The sequence below is a fragment of the Saccoglossus kowalevskii genome, chromosome 13, assembly GCF_978046115.1.
Source record: "Saccoglossus kowalevskii chromosome 13, keSacKowa6.1, whole genome shotgun sequence".
NCBI lineage: Eukaryota > Metazoa > Hemichordata > Enteropneusta > Harrimaniidae > Saccoglossus > Saccoglossus kowalevskii.
The window spans coordinates 28,826,821-28,849,675 of NC_140653.1; the positions used below are offsets into that span (position 1 = coordinate 28,826,821).

At 34.8% G+C, this 22,855-nt stretch overlaps 1 protein-coding gene across 1 annotated transcript; it reads left to right on the forward strand.

Moving 5' to 3' along the window:
• Positions 1-897: 897 nt before the first annotated feature.
• LOC100373152 (voltage-gated purine nucleotide uniporter SLC17A9-like) lies at positions 898-18,804 on the forward strand. The gene is made up of 9 exons (XM_085507173.1): positions 898-1,056; positions 3,596-3,722; positions 9,280-9,499; positions 10,115-10,214; positions 11,194-11,424; positions 13,099-13,195; positions 15,857-15,979; positions 17,111-17,282; positions 18,493-18,804. Exons 1-9 carry the CDS (start codon positions 899-901, stop codon positions 18,663-18,665), a joined length of 1,401 nt encoding a protein of 466 aa, XP_085363299.1. The 5' UTR covers position 898; the 3' UTR covers positions 18,666-18,804.
• Positions 18,805-22,855: the final 4,051 nt, after the last annotated feature.

A 22,855-nucleotide genomic window follows, 5' to 3' on the forward strand; every position in this document is an offset into this window, starting at 1 on the left:
GATGTTGCAAAGTCCCTCGGTAATTACCTAGCGGGTGCGCGAGTTAGGTGTATGTAAATATCTTGCGCTCGCTGTAATAAAATGTAAAAACAAAAATACTAATGTCATTTGACCCAGATTTTACGTTTCCGATGTATTTACGGCGTTAAAATCTGCGAAACGGATCAATCTGATTAAAATCTGATGTTTGTACGGCGTGAATTTTACTTTATTTTATATATTTTATTTTCACCATATATTTTTATTACTTTGTAATTGTTTTATTATTATTGCGTATCGCCACATATAAAAGACTACCTGTGATCGGGCTGTATCTTATACGAGATTTGAACGGGATTTATATGGCCATCGGATCAGATCCATGTGGGCTTTCGCGATTACCAAAATAAGTGCCAGCTCATAAATAATAAATAAAAATAAAATAAAGTAAAAGATAACGTATAATAAAAATAAATAATTATACACATATTAAAAAGAAATAAAGCCCAAACTAGGATCAGATTGCGAAATTCCCAATTGATGGATAACGGATTTATTAAACTCATGTACATGAGGTCATAAATCCGATATCACATATTAACAACAAACAGTATCAAACAACAATACTACAAATTTAACGAGCGGTGGTCGTCGCACCGCGTCCTGTTCGATATGGGACTCACAGCGACGTATACAACGCGTGTAAAATACATTGTTTGTTTACATGAAATTCGAAGACACCCTGGGCGACGACCATTGTGGATCTTTAATAATTTATTCAAATACAAAAACCCCGAAATATTTGTTAACTATTCCCTGGAATAAGCAACACATTCGTTGTTCTATTCTAGATGCAGATTCTCGAAAGTGAGTCGAGGTCACGAAGTAACTTATGCGCATGCGCATTTGATGTTCCGTGATGGCGACACTTACCGGCGAATCGAGCAGTTCGGCTGGAAATATGGATATGGAGGTTCTTGAAGATACCGAGGAAAGTGATATTTCTGAGATTCAACTAATTGAACCCGAGGATGATAAAGAAATTCTTATTTCGACGCAAGCGACATATTGGACAAGGTAATTTATGAAACATCGAACAAGACTCGATTTTTAATAATCAACAGTACACTTACTTATTACATTATTTACATCTGTACTACCCTGGACCATGGAGCTCCATGCCTGGACGTACTAGCCATATGTACATGTCTGTTGTTCTGGTCGCACGCACTCTAAAACAACATAAATGTGCACAGGACCAACCTAGTACCTATTAATAGTTTCCAGCACGACACACTTAGCTTAAAATAGTGCCGTGTATCGTGTCAGGGTTAACCTTGGATGGTACAAGGTCTCAATGAAAACAAACACCTCTACATTCACAGACCTAAGGGGTCAATCTTGTGAAATCATGCGGGGTGGCTGGAAGAGCATGACCGACCAGAGCAATTTTTTTTCTTGTCTGAACATTCTTATTTTTCTTGACTGTGCCAACATGTTTTCCCTGCAACAACTTTCATGCATTTTTTTTTGTCTCGGTGTTTGCATTTTTTTTTAAACAAATCTACCAGCCACGCCCATGATTTCAAATTGGCGACCCCTAACCCAGACTTTCCCCACCGTTGAACTTCAGTTATTTGTTATAATCGTGGGGTAGACTGATTAAATCGGCACCTCGCATTTGTCATAATATGTTCGAACAAGATAATCACAGGGAGTATCCGAGTTGGAATAATATAATATTTGTTTTCTCTATGTTCTGTTAAGTTACCTAAGTACCAGTAGTTTAATTGGTGTTAATACTAATGTGTAGATTTATGATGGGCATAAAGTTTAGAGCTGTAAATCCATAACATAAAGGCAAAACAAACTGCTGATAAGGAGGCTTTGGTTGCTGAGTACAGGGGAGCAAGAGAGGCGGAGATAGAAAGGGCAAAATGTCTGTCCTCGTTGTTGTTGTCATCGTCATTGTTGATTTCATTGTAATACTTTTTCTTGTGATTTTAATAACCAATATGCACTTGTAAATAAATCTTGGAAAAAATCCTGCAGGGATCATTAACAGAAAAAAAAATCGGATGCCTAAATCTTAGAGAAAAAATATTAGTTCATCAAATTCATCATTAAAAAAAATTAGCACAAAACTAAGTGAATGAACAAAATAAGATTTTCTGCCATTTTCTGTATTTATTTATTTTCATTTTCTGGTCCATATAAAGTTCATATAAATGTAGTTGGATATAACAAGTAGTTATTGAATACTGTAAAATACTTTATTTTGGCTTGGAATTAAGTTTCGCTATTTTCGCTGAAGGAATGATTCAGTGAAAATACAATCCAGCGAATATACCTTTTTTCCTATATTTTACATTCAACTTCAGAAATCAGTGAAAATAAATTCCACACAAAACACCCAAAAAGTCTTTTCAGCGAAAATTAATTCCAGCTAAAATAAAGAATTTTCAGTACTCTTTTTTTTTTTTTAAATACAAGAATTATGACATTCATTTGTGTGCATCGTCATCAAAATGGCTACATATAGTTTGACAACTTAACTACGTTGTAATGTAACACATCACATTATAAGTATGACATCATTAAATTGAATTGTTTTTATGTTGATTTGGTAAACCCTTATATTGTATGGGTGTAAACTGATACATCTAAACCATACAAACCCGTAAACTGTTGTATAATTCTGTGGAATACTTTATTTTCGCTTGGAATTAATTTTCGCTGAAGGAATGATTCAGTGAAAATAAAATCCAGCGAATATACCTTTTTTCCTATCTTTTACATTCAACTCGCCAAAAATCAGTGAAAATAAATTCCATATAACACACCTAAAAAGTCTTTTCAGCAAAAACTAATTCCAGTGAAAATTTTTGGAATTGGCACCCCCAAATTGACCGAAAAAGTTCTGTAAAGAGACACCTCCCTTGTCTCCTGGTCTAAAAAGTTCACGTAATTATATATCAGTTTATGAAATTAACAATATTAGGATTTCTGTCATTAATAATATCTGTAGCTGACTTTTTATGTCACTGACATGTACATACCAGATTTATTTCCTCATAGAAATCATTCCATATTTTTTCCTGTCAACATGTTGGTGCGACAATTTTCTTATATTTATTTTTCTTTTATTTGTTTGGAAATTTGTGGACTAAATGAAGATAATTTCCTATTGGCTAAAGGGGTTGATCACAATTAGTGGTTTTATTTTATGAAAGTTGTTTTTTGTGCCTAAATGTATAAATTTAGCAATGTAACATTTCTGTATCTCCTGATATTAAAAACAAATTAAAAATACATTTTTACCTCCATTTTCAATTTAGTCAAAATAGCGGAGCTATTCATATTACTGATTATCTGTCGTACAGCATCCACCGTTCGTCAGCATCAACTTCACATTTTCGACTTCTTCTTGAAAACGACAGATTTTTGGTAAAAAATACAATTTTCAATCATAAAGCGGAGCTATATCAGCCAGCAGGCTGCTTGTTTATCTATTTCAGTATTAATGTTAATTTGCTTAAATCAAGGTAGGTTTTGTTCAGATAAAAGTAAAATAAGATGATTGTTTTGAAATTATTATTTTTGTGCTTTTTTCTAGGAAAGAGGAATGGTTTTGGGGTACAGCTATTTTCATGTTGACTGCATTGAATTATGCGTGTAGAAATTGTATGCCAGTCACGGCACTTTCCCAGGCGAAGGAATATGACTGGGATAAATCGGAAACTGTAAGTAAAATCTAAAATATCAGATATTGGAATATTCATCATTGAATGCAAAAGTTCTGTGATTCAAATTGTGTTTAATTTTTTTTATTCCAGTGTGTGAAGCACACAATGAGAGCATTTATGTCTGTCTGTCTGTCTGTGAAATTTGAATAAAACTTGTATATAGACACTTTGGGATTATATATGATGACTTCTATATGATCAGTTTTTGTTTGAAATCTATGCTTATTATTTACATAATTTGCCTAATAATTAGCTGTTTTTCAGCTACTGTAAAGCCAAAAAAAATGTGTGTGATTCTGATAAACCTTCCCTACCTAAATTGTATTACCTACCGATATAATACAATTTTTTGAGTAAAACAAGAAATAATTGCGCAAAATCGCACAGCAGGATTTTTACCAGCACACCATGAAAGTTAATCAGGGTGGCAAATAATTTAGTGACGCAAATTAGAGTAAACACCAAAATAAGAGAAATGATTAGAATTAGAATTCAAAATTAGAATGATGCCTAAATCAGAAGGACGCCTAAATAAGAATGACAGATCCCATAGAACACAATGATACAGCATTCTTTCATTGTCAAACATTTAATTTATCCCAGAATGCAAGCTTAAAAATAAATTCAGAACAGAAAGTACCTAGTCATTCGTGCTATATCTTTCAATACTGATCGTTGTTGTGTCTTGTAGGCGTTCACGCACAGCTCCTTAACACGGGCTAAGAGGTCAAATTCTTTAGCCCGTGCTAAGAAAAAGTGCATGAACTCTTAGCACGGGCTAACGAATGCTAAGTACAGGTAAAATCTGATTCGATTTCAAGACGCGATCCAGACTCTTAGCACGGGCTAATGAAGTGTGTGCGAACGCTTAGTCCAGGGCTGGTGACCTTTGGGTGTGAATAATATGCACATGATCAAATATATGCAACTTTCTCATTTCCAAATGGCAACCGAGCTCAGACGTTACAAAGACACAACATAGAAGACGCATGATTTGAAGAAAAAAAAAATGTTCAAATCCAAGAAATGAAAAGTTATGCTGCTTTGACCCATGTTCGTATAACGACTCTATAGACAAACTTTCCCGAGGCAGCAAGACTGGGGTGCAAAAATACTCATACCATATCAGTTTGCTGATAGTCGATAGAAGGGAATTTTATTTTTGTGACGTTGATTGGTACACTCAGAAGCACAATATCACGCGTGCAAATTTACTTTACACCCCAAAATGACATGCGCACATCTTCAACTTTCATACGCTTCCACACTGATCGGGTCGCTGTAGTAGAAGGTACACCAGCTCCAATCGTAGACAAAATAAATTTGATTCGCTGTCTACAACATGCATTACCGTAATAATACTCTGCATTGTGTTACGCCATTGTATTCTGTTTCTGTGCTTCCAAATAAATGGATACAACTCTCTCACGTTCCTGTGCTTGTCGCTTCAAAATTAGAACGACACATGTCAGCAGCAGAAATTTTGCGTTCGTAAACAGTGGCTTAACATAGGTCACCAACTAATGGCACCAGGACTAGCCCTCCCAGTGCGTGGACGCAATTGGGTATAATCGAAACGAAAACATGTGAGATAAGCCTAAATCAGCTTAAATCTTAACCCGCACTTCGTGTAGCATGAACACTATTGTTAACCGTTGTATAGCGAAAATGTATGTTTAGAATAAAGTTGACCATTTTAATGGGATACTGTCATTCCCTGATATTATATAATTGGACAATGTTATTTATATTTACTCTATTGTAATCTCTCTTTTGTTTTCTATGAAAATTTAAAGCCATTTTTTAGTCCCCGTTCGGACGAAGTTCGAAAACGGGAACTTATAATTCGGTCTCCGTCTGTCCGTGTGTCTGTGCGTCCGTGCGTTCGTCCGGAGTCATATCTCAGAATCCATTGGACCGATTCTGTTCATTCTTTGCATGTGCCTAGTACTTTATGTGGGACATATGCACATGCAGTGGTTTAGCGATTCGATTCAAAATGGGCGACTGGCAGCCATCTTGTTTTTTGAAAATGTTGTATTTTGGACATGCTTTGTCAGTTTTCATTCAAATTTAGTACATAGATCATACATGTTAGGATACGTGTCCATGATGATTTATTTCCCAATTGGATCAAAAATGGCCGACTGGCAGCCATCTTGTTTTTTGAAAATGTCGTATTTTGGACATGCTTTGTCAGTTTTCATTCAAATTTAGTACATAGATCATACATGTTAGGATACATGTCCCCGACCGTCCGTGAGTTCCTGAGTCTGTCCGTCCGTCCGTGTGTCCGTCTGTCCGTGCGTCAGTCTGTCCAACGTCGTATTTCAGAATCCTGTGGACCGATTCTGTTCATTCGTTACATGTGCCTAGTACCTTATGTGGGACATATGTACATACAGTGGTTTAGCGTTTCGATTCAAAATGGCCGACTGGCAGCCATCTTGTTTTTTGAAAATGTTGTATTTTGGACATGCTTTGTCAGTTGTCATTCAAACTTGATACATAGATTATACATGTTAGGATACATGTCCATGACGATTTATTTTGCAATTGGATCAAAGATGGTCGACTGGCAGGCATCTTGTTTTTGTTTTTTTATGCGGTATCTTGGACGTGCTCTGTCAGTTTTCATTCAAATTTGGCACATACATGTACTTTATACATGTTAGGATGCATGTCCATGACAATTTGTTTCAAAATCTGGTCAAGGATGGCCGATTGACAGCCATCTGACTTTTTGGCCTTACTACTATATTTCCACAATTTATGTACCATTTTCATTCGTATTTGACACATACATCATACATATCATTGTGTTTCATAATCAGATTATGGCCATATTACTATGACACGAAACACGTGTTTTGATGTAAATAAACAATCTGTTGTATACCCAACTTGGAACTCAAGTTTCAAGGACACACTCGCGACAACCCCTCCACTTTAATATGACGAGCACAAAGAGAACTTAACGGGGACTTTGTCATTTTCAATGACTTGTATTGAAATTATAGTAACCATACCTGTTCTTCTATTACGCATTGGGTGCGGTAGAATCATGGGATAAGCTGACAGTGACATATGTACAGTAGCCATATGTAAGTCCCAGGTGTTGGGATCCAAGCAAAAACCACAACTTATCAAGAGTTGCGTCTTACCAAAAGGTCTTCTTAAAGGGGAGTTTATGCATTGAAAATGGATAAAAAGTACATGTACACACATGGGTTTATTTATAGTACGTTTTCTTTATTGGACAACATCATAGCATTCATGTCCACATGCATTTAACTCATTGCAGCAATTAATTACGTAAAGTCGTGACTTCTTATCCGTCGACACCTCAAGTCAGGCCGCCGTCACCCTTTGTATCTCAGTAATTGATGGCCAGTAGGTGTTAAGTTGTCTCCATCAGCCCTTTAACAGTCAATTAAATGCACGATGCAACGAGACATTAGTTCTTTTATTTCAAAACTGCCGGCAAAACACAATAGAATTTTTGGAAGCCATCCAACTACCTGCGACTTAATGAGGCACGACTCAGCGAGGGGTCACTGTAATATATTTTAAATATGGGGATAGTTACAAATATATAGTATAGAGGTCAAGGTTCTATTAGTTGTGCTATGTTTTAAAACTTTAGCGAGACCAAACATTCACTAATGGAGATATACATGTATATTTATGAATACATAATGATAGACTTCCAGAAAGCTTTCGATACTGTTTGGAGAAATGGTTTATTTTACAAACTTCTGAACAGTGGTATAGACGGGAAAATTTATAATATTATTAAATATACACAATGTATGTACTTAAAATACAAAGACCTGCATACGATTTGGAAACAAGACTTCTTCTGTTTTTGAGACAACTAAGGGAGTAAAACAAGGCTGTGTAATCAGCCCTATGCTTTTTAACATCTATATTAATGACTTAAATGATGTATTACAGGATAGTTCAATAGACCATGTTTCACTAAATGACACTAAAATTAGCTCACTCTTCTATGCAGATGACCTAGTTTTACTTTCCACAATAAACAATGGTCTTCAAAAAGCATTAGATATTTTATCAGACTATTGTTCTAATTGGAAACTTAGTGTCAATTTAACAAAAACAAAAATTGTTATTTTCAGAAAAAGAGGTTTAAAAACACATGATAAATTCCTATATCTTGGAAATCATATCAACTGTGTTAACTCCTATAATTACTTAGGTGTTACAATGCAGTCCAATGGGAAATTTACTGAAGCCAGACAAAACATGGCAGATAAAGCCAACAGAGCCTTATATGCAATGTTAAGACACATTCCACCTGAATGCAACTGTAAAACATTTATCTATCTGTTCAGAACATGTATTCTTCCAGTACTCATTTATGGTTCAGAAATTTGGGGAATTGAAGTTTTGGATGAAAACAAATGGGACAAAACTACAAGTGAAAAACTACATTTGAAATTCTGTAGAAATATTCTAGGCCTAAATAAATTTGGTGCAAATTTAGCTTGTAGGGCAGAGTTGGGCTGTTTCCCATTACTAATAGACACCAAGAAAAACCTTATCAAGTATTGGTTACGTATACAAGGGCTTCCAGATAAATGTCTTACAAAACAAGCATATTATTAACAAATGAAATTCAATTTACCATGGTGTTCATCGGTTCAGAATTTAGTTATTGACTCAAGAATTCAAACTAGTAAAACAGATTTGAATATAAAGAACATTGATAAGACTTTAAAAGAAAACTATATTACATTTTGGAAACAGAATGTCAATCAAGAAAACACAAAACTAAGAACATATGCAAAATTCAAAAACACTTATAATTTTGAGTCATACTTAAATTGTCTTCCGAAAAAACATCAAGTCTGCATGTCACGCTTCCGAAGTAGTAACCATTGTTTGGCTATTGAAAAAGGAAGGCACACACAGCCAAAAACTCCCATTGAAAAAAGAATTTGTAATTTGTGTTCCCAAAATAAAATAGAAGATGAAGTTCACTTCCTTTTAGAATGTGATCGGTACAAATATATTAGACATGAATTGCTCACAGAAATTACATTAACTAATGCAGGAGATAAATTGAGTAATTTTATATTTTTGATGAGCAACAAGGACTCCAAGGCAATTAAATGTATGGGGACCTATCTACTTAAAGCCATGGAGTACAGAAAACTTTAACGTATCTATTTATATTGTATTGTAATTGTGTTGTGTATGGATATATTTATTGCTTTTTACCAAAAGAAATATTGTAATTTCTAAGGATGCAATAAAATTTGATTATTATTATTATTATTATTAATGATAACAATTTTGTTTTTGCCATCTCTGAGGTAGATTTCTATTTCCCTGACTGAAATAATTATGAATACATGTATTACAATGCTCGGTATGTGAAATGCTTTTAAAATAACCATTAAAAACATCTGCTGAACTGAACATATGTCATGTATGCATTACAAAATATAACAAACATAAATCATTTCAATATGCTTTTAATTAATACTATTTTTTTGAATTCATATTTATATTTTTTTTCTCACAGGGCCTTATATTGTCTTGTTTCTATTGGGGATACATGTCCACTCAAATTCCATCTGGTTTCCTTAGCGACCGCATCGGTGGAGAGGAAGTGATTAGTCTTGCAGGTATAGGATGGGGCATTGTATCTATGTTGTATCCATTGTGTGCAGACATATCACATGATAAATCAACTCAGCTGACGATTCTTGTTATTTGTAGAAATATTTTTGCCATATTGCAAGGTAATTATGATGATCCAGCAATTGGATTGGAGCAAATTTAGATGGGCCTGTGGATATTATTTTTTCCCTAATAGTTGTCAAAATATTTATCGGTAATACATGTAAGTTTGTTAGTTTCATCAAAATTGTCAACCACTAACTTTGAAGTTTGCAGTCAGTGTAAGCCAAATTGTCATCTCAAACAGCGCCCTCATGTGGTGCCCCAATACTGCTATCTTCAAAAAATCTTTCTGTTTTGGGATGAGGAGACAGTAACAATAATGCAAAATTCTAATTTTTTGCTTGGAATTTAATCTTTGACTATGTAGATTCATCGAAATGTTACTTTAATCTATGTTGAAACAAAAAATCCTCTGTCATATTAAAGCAGAAGGATCATCCCCTGTACAAGAACACAAAGGTTCATGGGTAGACACTCTCCTGATATAAAGCAGTTCTGTAGAAACTACTGATTTTTATTCATGAAGAATGCCCTGGTAAGCAATCCACATCTGTTTCTTTGGTCAAAAATTTATATTTACACAAAAAGAAAAATATGGAAATAACAAACGCATTGATACATATTGCATTGTGGGTAATCATGAATTGAATTACAAGTAATGTTTTCGTTATTAGCGTTTCACTATCCAGCAATGGCCAGTGTAGTGGCAAGAAAAGTACACATCAGAAACAGGTCATTTTTATACACAGCTGTTGGTGCAGGTACTAATGCTGGGTAAGTATCTATTATCACTATTGTAGAGAACTATCCCTCTTGGACCCTCTTGGCACATTTTTAAGTTCTTGTTTGGACAAAATATGGATTAAGCACTCACCAAAAAATTACGTCATTTTAATTTTCTTTTATATTAAAGTTGCTTTCACAGTAAACAAGCACACAATAAGCTAAAACACAAAACATGCTAAAATGATGTTTTAGCTTAAAATAATATGATGTATTACTATTATATACAGCACTCTCACTTTCCTGCGCATTTCATTTTGAAAGTACTGGAGGGCTTTATTCCCTAGACAAATGTATACCTGGGTATGTGGTAACTGTCCGTCAATGACAAAACAAAGCCTCCTAACTCAGTGTCTATTGTTTACAAATCTCGCTTAATTTTTTTTTCAATTATTTTTGTGGCAGGTGACATTTTTAATTTCCCAATTTTTTTTTTGAAAGTGTATGTGTTCAAACCAGTCTTCCAAATGTATTATTAGAAGACAAGACTATACTCTGATTTATGCTGCTGAGTGAACGGTCGGCTCTGAGAATCAAAAGCAGAACCTCCTTGATGCTAGGTGGACATGCTAACCACTGCTCATTCAAACTAAATTTAAGAGGCCCTCTTAAAATCATATTCGCAGTTGATTTGTCATTGCCCATCCACAATATCATTATTTTATGGTGTATGTATGGATTAGGAGATGGTTCCTCACTGAATTGCAAAGACAGGATGTAACTGTAAGATTATTCAATATAACGAGAAGAAGATATGTTTAACTTTTATTAAATGATGTTGAATACATTGAAAATTGATTTTGATTGACATAACATTCTCTTCAATAAAAAACAAACACATTTCTCTAAAAGGGGTATGTAACAAATATTCTCATTGGCTGATAGCATTAGTCATCAGTGGGTCAGCCTGGAATAAAAATCAACCAGAGCCTATAGTATCTGCTTACACTTTTTTTTTTTCCCCCCACAGGAATCTCATGTCGGGAAGTTTAGGTTCTGTGTTGGTGGAATATGTTGGATGGCGAAGCATGTTTTATTTTTTTGGTGCAATATCTGTAGTTTGGGCCTTGGCTACTAGAATATTACTTCTACGAATGAAGTGTTTCCACCCATGTATAGTTCAGAAGATTCATGCCGATGAAGCTACTAATGTTTCCAAAAAGGCAGCATGGAAAATATTACTTAAGCATAAAGCTTTCTGGTAATTTTGCTTGTTTTTTGTAAATTTTTGGATTTGTTTATTACCGGTACACTAGCTGATTGATCGATCAATCGATCGATCGATCATTTTTTTGTTTGTTTGTGTTTGTTTGTTTGTTTGTTCCTTTTTGATTCTACGGGTAAATAATAAATCAATAACGACTGGACAGTGAGAAATAAAATCGTGAAACCCCGTGGGCAGGCCAACACCAAGTGGCACAGACAATGGGGGAATCGAACCCCCCTGCCCTGTGCCATCGGGATAACAGTCATCCGTTTGACACATTTCTCGGTTCACAATAAAACGATTAAACGATTACAAATGATTAGCGGAGGTTACAAACAGATAAACAAGTGACAAGAGGTGAGTTAGAGACATGTACGACATTGAACGATAAAAATAACAAATGGTTCTACACTCAAATAATTACAATTCTAAAAATACTTAAAAGTACAATAAATCTAATAAAAAGCAATTGAAAAGGCGGGTTTGTACAATTAAAAAGGATATTATTCAGCCATTGTCTAAGATATCGGGGATTATCAGTGAGTTGTCATCCAGGATTGCAATGGCGTCATTAATGCACAACTGTGTTTCAAATACATCTAGAGATTTTGTGAGCAGGTGATAGTTGTATTCGTTAGTTACCCGATACCTAATTTTGGATTTAAAACACTGTTACACATTTGTTTGTACCCGATCGTTTAACCTTTTATATCGTGTTACGTGAGTTGCCACTTTCATAGTTGAAATTATATGACAGAGCAAACGATGTGTAGCGGTTCTTTTGCTTGGTGGGCCTAGTATGTACCAAGAAAGTGGTATAGTGTCAAGATTTATAAGTTTATTGGTAATTAATTTCAGCAAGTTGAAAAGTGGGGCGAGTCTCGAGCATTCAATAAAAATGTGGGTAATGTCGTCCCTTTTGTCACAGAAGGGACAAGTATCAGTGGTCTGGGCTTTGGTTTTTAAAAGAAACCCGCCAGTTGGGTAGGCGCCGTGGAGCATGCGCCAATTAAGGTCGCCGTCTTTCTCTGTGATTGGGGTCATATAACAAACTCTAAAGACAGGTTTAGAGTTGGGAGAGAGAGAAAGTAAGTCGTGCCATATAGTGTTAAACTGTGAGTTACGGTTGGAAAAATACTGCGACTTTATCAGGAATTTGTAAATTTCTCCCCTCTCGAATTTGTAGAGCGGAGTGTTCAGAAGGATGTCATTATCGTCGTCTCTATAGGAAAGTTCGATGTGATATTTGATTTTAGTTGACTCATCGGTCACTTTTTGATTGAGTACAATTCTTTTCCACTCCACAGATATGGCCCGGTGAATCACATCAAGTGCCATCCCCACTAGCCGCCTCGAATACACATTTATTTTATTATGAATGGCGTCAACGCCTAACCATGTACCATTATCAGTTAGTTAGTTAGTTAGTTAGTTAGTTAGTTTGTTTGTTTGTTTGTTTGTTTGTTTGCTTGATTTTTTGATTGTTTGTATGTGTGTATGCTTGTTTGTTTATTTATTTATCTGCAAAAACTAAACTAAAAATTTAACATTTTTCATACATATATTTTCTATATATTTCATTCATTTATTTATTTCACTAGTTTATTCTTTCACTCATTGATTTATTTCATTATTTACATATTCTGGTTTATGTATTCTATCACACAGGGCCTTGATTGCAACTATGTTTTGTAGTGGATATGCATGGCACACTTTATTCTCATGGCTTCCAACGTATTTTGGAGACACATTTCCTGATGAAAAGGTAATTAATTGTTAGGTTTTTTCAAAACAGCATTTATTTGCCATTTTCATACTCCTTATGTTTGTAATACACATTGCCTGACACACTAATTTGCTGGTATTTGATAGGTAACATGCACGTACTGTAGGGGGAGAAATATACATGTGTTTAATTTTAGCATGTTTGATGTTTCGGGAATATTCACTAGGATTTAAATTCAAACAATACATTCTATTTTTAAAGGGCAGTGGTCGTTGTGTCATGTTCTGTTCAATATAGGACTCATAGCGACGTATAAAACAGGAAATACATTGCACGACCATCGCCCTTTAACTTTGCCTTATTAGTCCCCGTTCGAACGAAGTCCGAAAACAGGGGACTTATAATTCGGTCTCCGTCCGTGCGTCTGTGCATCTGTGCGTCCATTCGGAGTCATATCTCAGAAACCCTTTGACCGATTCCGTTCATTCTTTGCATGTGCCTAGTACTTTATGTGGGACATATGCACATGCAGTGGTTTAGTGATTCGATTCAAAATGGCCGACTGGCAGCCATCTTGTTTTTTGAAAATGTTGTATTTTGGACATGCTTTGTCAGTTTTCATTCAAACTTGGTACATAGATTATACATGTTAGGATACGTGTCCATGATGATTTATTTCCCAATTGGATCAAAGATGGCCGACTGGCAGCCATCTTGTTTTTTGAAACTGTTTGTCATGCTTTGTCAGTTTTCATTCAAATTTAGTACATAGATCATACATGTTAGGATACATGTCCCCGACCGTCCATGAGTTCCTGAGTCTGTCCGTCCGTTCGTGTGTCCGTCCGTCCATGCGTCAGTCTGTCCATGCGTCAGTCTGTCCAGAGTCATATTTCAGAATCCTGTGGATCGATTCCGTTCATTATTTGCATGTGCCTAGTACCTTATGTGGGACATATGCACATGCAGTGGTTTAGCGATTTGAATCAAAATGGCCGACTGGCAGCCAACTTGTTTTTTGAAAATGTTGTATTTTGGACATGCTTTGTCAGTTGTCATTCAAACTTGCTACATAGATTATACATGTTAGGATACATGTCCATGATGATTTATTTCGCAATTGGATCAAAGATGGTCGACTGGCAGGCATCTTGTTTTTGTTTTTTTATGCGGTATCTTGGACGTGATCTGTCAGTTTTCATTCAAATTTGGCACATACATGTACTTTATACGTGTTAGAATGCATGTCCAGAACAATTTGTTTCAAAATTTGGTCAAGGATGGCCGATTGACAGCCATCTGATATTTTGGCCTTACTACTATATTTCCACAATTTATGTACCATTTTTATTCGTATTCGGCACATACATCATACATATCAGTGTGTTTCATAATCAGATCAAAGATGGCCGAATAACGGCTGTTTTTATTTTGGCCATATTACTACTACATGGAACACATGTTTTGATGTAAATAAACAATCTGTTGTATACGCCACTTGGAACTCAAGTTTCATGGACACGCTCACGACAACCCCTCCGCTTTAATATGACAAGCACAAAGAGAACTTTCAAAAATTTTACGGGGACTGTGTCATTTAGAATGACTTGTTATTATTTGATTCAATGCATTTTGTACAGTGAAATTTAGCGTGAATAAAATACAGTTATTAATCAGGCTCTTTACAGTGTAGCCATCACACCGTTCCCTTTCAGGGCAATTAAGCATGGAAGTTGATATATTAGTTATGGATGGCATTGTTGTAAAGAGCATTGGTTGTCACGCCATGTTGTTTTCATCATGGGACATATACAATGCATTTTTGTTTGTATATATAATATTCGAACATGCACTGTACGATGACCACTGCCTTTCATTGACCATACCTCTTAAACATTTAATAAGAATAAAATAAACAAGTCAATAATAAATATCTGTAATATTGGCCACTAGAGGGCACTTTACTCATAAGCAACCTTCACTGCAAATATTTTCTCGATTGGAACAAATTTCAGGAAATTGTAGAAAAATGTAATTTAAAGTAGTTATAGCTGTAATTTTAAAAATTTTTTCTTTAAATATAATTGCATAAAGATGACCAAGTCTTATTGTTTTAGACATAATTGCATTGGCAAAAGGACCCTACACAAGGCTGTATCAAAAAATAGGATGTGAAATCTAAGAGTTGAATAGTCGCCATTTTGTCACACCACGGCACACACTATTATGGGAAATGACACAAGATGCCTCTCAAGATGGCAACGTATTTCATTTTGCCAGTGCACCCCTTAAATTGCCATATTGTACCATAATCCCAGAGGTTTGCTTGACAAAATTGGTTTTCAATAGATGTTGTACAAATGTATTCGCAAGTGTTAACAAGTTCAAATTTATTTGGAAAATGCATGCCATACTTAGGTCCCATTCAAAAACTTGTCTTTGTTTTTAATGAATCACGTGACGGTAAGTGTGACCATCAGGGGTCATGCATAGTGCCAGGATGTGTGACCTTTAGGGGGTCATGCATAGTGCCAGGATGTGTGACCTTTAGGGGGTTATGCATAGTGCCAGGATGTGTGACCTTTAGGGGGTCATGCATAGTGCCAGGATGTGTGACCTTTAGGAGGTCATGCATAGTACCAGGATGTGTGAATACCGTACTCAGCTTTTTTTTTTTTTTTGCATTAACGATATATACAGGGTTGGGTGTTCAATGTTGTGCCATGGATATTCAACATTCCGTCACATTTTTGCAGCGGATATATTGCGGATTGGCTCATAGCAAACCACTGCACACGGACAGTGGCCAGAAAATACTTACAAGTAAGTTAAGCTGTTATCGTTTTTATGACGTTTTTTATGAAAAGTTTGGTACAACAAATTATTCATATGCCTTACATTTTGCAGAGTAACATTTTAAAAGTGATGTTGAAAAGAACTTACCGGTGTCACGTGGTATATTCTTTATTTGAAACTATAGCCAGCAAAATGTCTGTCATGAGAAAGCATCAAATAATCCAGGAAACTTGTTAGTCCCTGTTCGGACGCAGTCCGAAAACGGGGACTAAGGTTTTGAACTCTGTGCGACCGTGTTTCCGTCCGTCCGTCCGTGGCTGCGTCCGGACCTGTTTCTTAGAAATGCCTGGACCAATGACAATCAAACTTCACACATGCATCATACATGATATTATACATATGCATGTCAATTTGTTTCACGATCTCATTCAAGATGGCCGAATGGTGGCCAATTTTGTGCTAAAAATCATCAAAATCAAGCATTTCTCAGGACCTTGATGCACATCATTTTGTTTTCAGATAAGATTCAAAATGGCCGACTGGCAGCCATTTTGTTTTAATAAATGTGGTTCTAGTGCCCTATCTCTGACTTGTTCATTAAAGGTTGAATTGATCGTCATTTCACCTAGGAGTTAGACCATTTATTCAAATTCAGAATGTTGTGGAAAAAAAAAAAACTTCTGGTCTTGCACGTCAACTAGCAACTTCTGATGTTTGTTATCACATGGTTTATTACATTATTTATTTATTTATTAGTCAGCCCCTCACATTAAATTTTAATTTCCTCTCTTGTGGTGTGATCCAAAAGCAAATCATACTCACCAATGCTCACCTGTATCATTAGCCAATTAGATGACATTATTGCTAATTTGGTATACCATCATTGTTGTATTGTCAGCAAGTTTTTATTGAAAGCTAACCATTTAATGTTGAATATAACTAGAAAAAAAATGGGGCATTCTGATCAAAACCTGGTGAGAATTATTATTTTCCGCTACAGACAGTGACGACACAAATAGTGTCCCGAATATTCTACAAGTAACAATTCAAGATATTCTAAAATTTGTAATTTTCTAATGAAAACAATACAGGTTAATAATAGTGATCAGAAACAAAGTGAAATGAGTGACAATATGCTTATCAATGTTTCAATTTCAGACAATTGGGACTCTTTTTAATGTAACTTGTCTGTTTCTAATCGGACATATTAATTGTTACGTCCAAGCTTTGGGACTGCTGTGTTTTACACTATTTACCGATGGACTGGGATCAGCTGGAGCTTACACAAATGTTCAAGATCTAGCACCAACTCATGGAGGCGCTATATACGGTAGGTTGCAATGTTATGATATCAGTCATTTGGTCTTATTGTTCTCTATCCCCTTTAAAATTGAGGTCAAAGAAACTTGCACATATAAACCTGATCACCCACCTAACCTTACCAGTGACTATCATTCAGGCACCAGTTTGTAAAAAGAAAAAAACTGTGTACAGAAGCCACTCTGACATTTCCAATTCAATCAAGACAAACAAGCATATATTTATTTATTCTCCATCTTTAAATATTTGTTGACAAATTAAGCCTTGAACTGAAAAATGAATTAATCAACCTTTATATAAAGAACACCTGTCTATATAAAAGACAATTTTTAAAGTATCTTGGGTGGTCACTCTACACAGGTATATAACCATGTATATCTAGCGTTGTTGTTGTAAAAGAGGCTTTTGTAGGTCTAGGATCAACACTGTTGCTACAATCGTTTTTATCGCAGTATAAACAATGAACAAGACACAAATTTGAATAACCCGGAGTGACAGCAGAGTTGATCTTCGGTGGAAGTGTTATTTGCTACAACAGATTCTTTCAGTGTTCTTCCAAAAAAACAAGTTTTACAAAACAATTTCAACTTAGTTACATTGCCCTTATGTTCATAAATATGACTATGTATAGTTCACTGTGCTTCAGTGCCTGTGAGTAACAAGAATTTGAGAAAATCACGAAAGAAACTACTGTACAGTACTTATTCTCGCTTGGAATTTATTTTCGCTATTTTCGCTGAAGGGATGATTCCGTGAAAATAAAATCCAGCGAATATACTTTTTTTCCTATATTTCACATTAAACTCATCAAAAATCACTGAAAATAAAATCCATAAAAGATGCCCAAAAAGCCTTTTCAGCAAAAATTAATTCCAGCGAAAATAAAGTATTCCACATTATGAGATCCTCACTAGAAGATAATCTGCATGCATCTGAGTGGATTACTTTGAATACTCATTATATAGGGCAGTTGGGTGTTTAAAGTTCATTGTGGCACTCAAAGAAAAATTATTTTCAATAAGAATTTATTAAGTTTTTTTTTTTTCAAAAATGTTGTCATTGAAGTTAAAAACAGTTTGAAATGGTAAAAAATGGAATTTAATTTTGCAAACAAAAACCCCCAAATAGTACCAGGATGTGTGAACTTTAGAGCGCTGATACGCAAGACCTTATATCCAAGGATATATCAACTGGCTTTAATTGACTTTTCATACTTTCAGGTGTTATGAATACTCTGTCATCACTTCCCGGGTTTATTGGAGTCTACATCAGTGGTCACATTCTAGAGGCTTTCAACAACAGCTGGACTGCTGTCTTCAGTTTAGCTGCTTCAATTAACTTTTCTGGTTATATAGTTTTCATGATTTGGGGATCAGGTGACCGAATCGTGTGATGTAAAAAAAAAAAAAAAAAGTACTGACAGTAATATTCCTTAAAGACTGAATACGGCTTTTTGCGGCCTGAGGTCATGCAGCAGATTCACCCAAGCATGCGAGGGCTGGTAAGTTGCCAAAAAGCTGTATCCGGTCCACAAAGTTTTTTTTCATATATCCAGTATAGGTGTACTTACAATTTTACCACAACATAGCCTCAAACACACAACATAATTTACAATGATGCTTTCTGTTTCGAATGATGAAAGTCGGGCACGTTGGGCCAGGTGTGATACAGGAAATGATGTGAGGGCGCACTTAGCCCATAGCATTCTGAGGTCGGACAATACGAGGTATATGATCACTTTTGAAGAAACAAAGTTACAAATATCCAGAATTTTTCAGTCAGAATAAAATGAGGTTATCATCTGATATCACTTGTTTGAGAAATTTATACAAATGATGTTATGTACTATTTTTATCCACAAATCAAAGACGAGTGGATATTACTCTAGCCTATGATGTCACGAGTATATGCTTACAAATATGCTGATTATATTATATATGATTATATTTGGGCATGACATCATAATGTATTGATGGACATGCATTCACAAATAAAATACGATATTAACAGTGCTTTATAACAAAGATAGTCAGGTTAATAAAATAAATTTTTATTAAAATAGCCTTTTTTTAATTTTAAATTTTTTAATTAATAATTTATTTTTAGTCACTATGATTTCACGGAAATGATTCAGCTAGAGAGAATGACATATAAGATTGGGGATGTATTTCTTTAATGAGCACAGAACAATGTCAATTTCACAGGAACATCCTTTTTAAATATAATAATATTGTATTCTAAAATGTTTTCAATCTATCTTTCTTAAATAAATAACAAAATATTGTTCTTGATTGAACTATGTTAGAATGATTTAAGGTAGCGGGACTATTATTTGCATACTTGTTTTCATCTTCTAATTGTGACCAAATGACTACAAATAGACCCAGGAAAGTATATATTTTTAGAATCGCCAGACTTCAAGCTTTACAAAGGTGTGTTTGCCATGCCCGTATCTGCATTCTATGACCCGCTACTTAATCAAAGGTGAAAAATTACTTTTTCTGTAAAAAAAATAATTACGCATTTATGCTGGCGATAAGAAGTATTTTTTTCACTTTTTCTAGTTGTTCAATAGTCTGGTAAATTGAATGTGTCTGGTCAGTTTTATGCAAGCAACGCGTTTTAAAAAACAGTGTGCTGAATTTCAATTACTGTTTTAGTCGCATTGCCCCCAACTCAAACCACAACTCGTTGGTAAATAATCGATGAAATAGTTTGTCTGGACACATTCAAGTTCCTCTCACTGTCACCTTAAAGCTGTGAAAATTTGGTGTTAATCCGACGACAATAAGTATACGTTATTTTTTGTTAAAGACCTTGTATTTTGAAAAACATAAACTCCTAGAAAACGTCCATGAAGTAACAGCAAAGATTTTCAAGCTTGTTTATCGGCACAATCAATTTGTTTTCCCATCAAGGTCTTCTTTAACATGTGTAGGGACATCCAAATGTGTAAGGCTATTGGAAACCAAAAAAATAAAGGAATGGGATACATTGTATTACTAGTCTGTGATCTAAACGAACATCTCAGCATCGCCATATTGAAAACTAGTATTCCAAAAGGATATCATTTAAGTATAAAACTAAGCTAAATTATTTATTTTATTATTTATTTCATTATTTAAATTAGAAATGACTCCGAACTGAACGGCAGCCAAAAATATCGATCTGACATGCGTGTGCACGTTTTTGTTGTTTTATTACCTTGCCCGTACCATCAAAGATGGAAGGGAAAGGTATATTAAGGGAAAAATTTTGTCCGGCGTTGTCGTTGTTGTTGTTGTCGTCGTCGTTAATAATTGTTATTGTGTGCATAATAACTTTACTAATTCTATTCCAAACTTTATCAAACTTGGTCACCTTATTCATCAGTATAAAGTCTTCCCTGAGTTTGAACAACAGATGTCCTGTATGAAAATATCATGCAAAAATTGAGAAAATCTGATAAAATATTTTGACTGTTTCTACTTGACTAATCACTGGTGATACACATCAAAGGTCACTGATCTCAGTGGAAATATGCATTGTTGTATGTGTTCAATGAAGCAAATGATTTATCTTGTAATAATATCCTTGGTAATGTATCTCAGAATCCCATACTGGGTTTCAAAATCAACTCATGGAGAGATTGCACAGTCTGATACACATTTGCAACCCTACCAATAAAATCTTTACAGAAAACAAGATGTCAGAAAATCAATATAAGCACTCCTATGAACTGGGTGCCTAACTTTGATCAAGTTCTGAAGCTAATAGAAAATCTGTTTAGTTCAAAGTTATCAAATCAAAAGCAGAACATAAAAAACATTTCATCCACATTTTAAAAAAATTATTCTAAAATATATGTATTCTGTATTTGACAAACAGTTCATTCGACAAATGAAAACTCACAGGATTATGTTTCAGCTATTAGAACAGAATGATAGAGTTTTTATAATACTAGTTTAAAAACGCACTTCAGAGATTGCAGTGTTTGAAGATGTAGATTCTCAGGAGGCAACAGTACTGTTGACTTCTCCCTCCACTGGACACCAACTATTTAAGTTGATTTGCATACAAAGCAGAGCTTGAAACATGATACCTATTCATAAAGGGTGTTTTTTTTTTACTTTTCATATAATACAGTAGTCACACAATGAGGCAGTTCGTATTTGTCTCAGTGAATCATTCATTTTTGACAGACACCTGTACAAAGTACTTGGATTAAAGCCAGCTAATTTTTTCTGTTATCTTGCATGTTTTATGAATCTATTCACATCTAAATGCAGCACTTTTTTTTTGCAATTTGTTTTTATTCTAAAATATCTCAATTACTTTCAATAAAGCTGGAAATTATGTTCCTTAAAATAATTAAACAAATAAGGCACCAATGTTTTTGTAAGATATTTACATCTTTTAAGGACATTTGGTAGACTGATTCCCCACTGTTGGTTCAACCCCAAAACTTGTTTGTATTCAAAATGAATTATGGCAATGCATATTTATATCGAAACAAACTATGATAAAGGGAATTATATTATATAACAAAGGGCAAGGTCACCAGAGTTCAACTATGTTTTTATTTTAGTTTGGGCAACACGAATCGTGATGCCTAGCGACACTGAAAGTCGCCATACTTAGGAAAAATGGTCTGCAAATTAGTTACTATATTTCCGTGTGCCATATAATCGCTACCAAGGCACATTCATCCTCCAAGTATTCTCATACCAATATAATGTCTTCTATCTAAAGTCAAAAACTACGTTATGATTACATACCACAACAAGTTCTTTGGAAATATGATTACAACAGACTACTGGGGCCCAAATGATTCCTTTAAAATACTTTATTTTAGCTGGAATCGATTTTCCCTGAAAAGAACTTTTGGTGTTTTGTATGGCATTTATTTTCACTGATTTTTGGTGAGTTGAAAGTAAAATATAGAAAAAAGGATATATTCGCTGTATTTTATCTTCACTGACTCGTTCCTTCAGCGAAATTAGCGAAAATTAATTCCAAGCAAAAATAAAGTATTTTACAGTATGCAAAACAGATTTAGCGAAAGCAATGTCAAATGAGTTCAAATCTTATGGAATAATGGGTAATTTATATTCCTGCATACACAACATATTCGGTACGCTGATTTGCATAGAAAGATATTTAACATACCAGGTATAAATACTTCTCGGCCAAATTGGCCAATGAACGTGTATAATTGTATTTCACTTTACACGTTGTCACGGTACACGGTACACACACCATTATAGATAAGAGTTTCTTATTTTAGAGTTTTGGGGAAAGCTTGATATAATCCCCACCTATCAGAATAACTGTTATTTAATGCCATTTTTAGAACCGATTGACACATGCGTATTCTATCAGTATCATTCAGAACATTGTATTACATGCGAAGCTGGAATATATGACTGGGTACACTGTGTAATAGTGATACTGGAGCCCTACATATATTCAATACTTCATTGATGTAGCAACCTATAGTGTGTACGATCTGTTACTGTTGTTTTTTTCAGTATTATCGAGCACAAATCATCAGGTAGGAAAATTCTCATATTCTAAATTTATCATTTCATAGCACTGAATTTT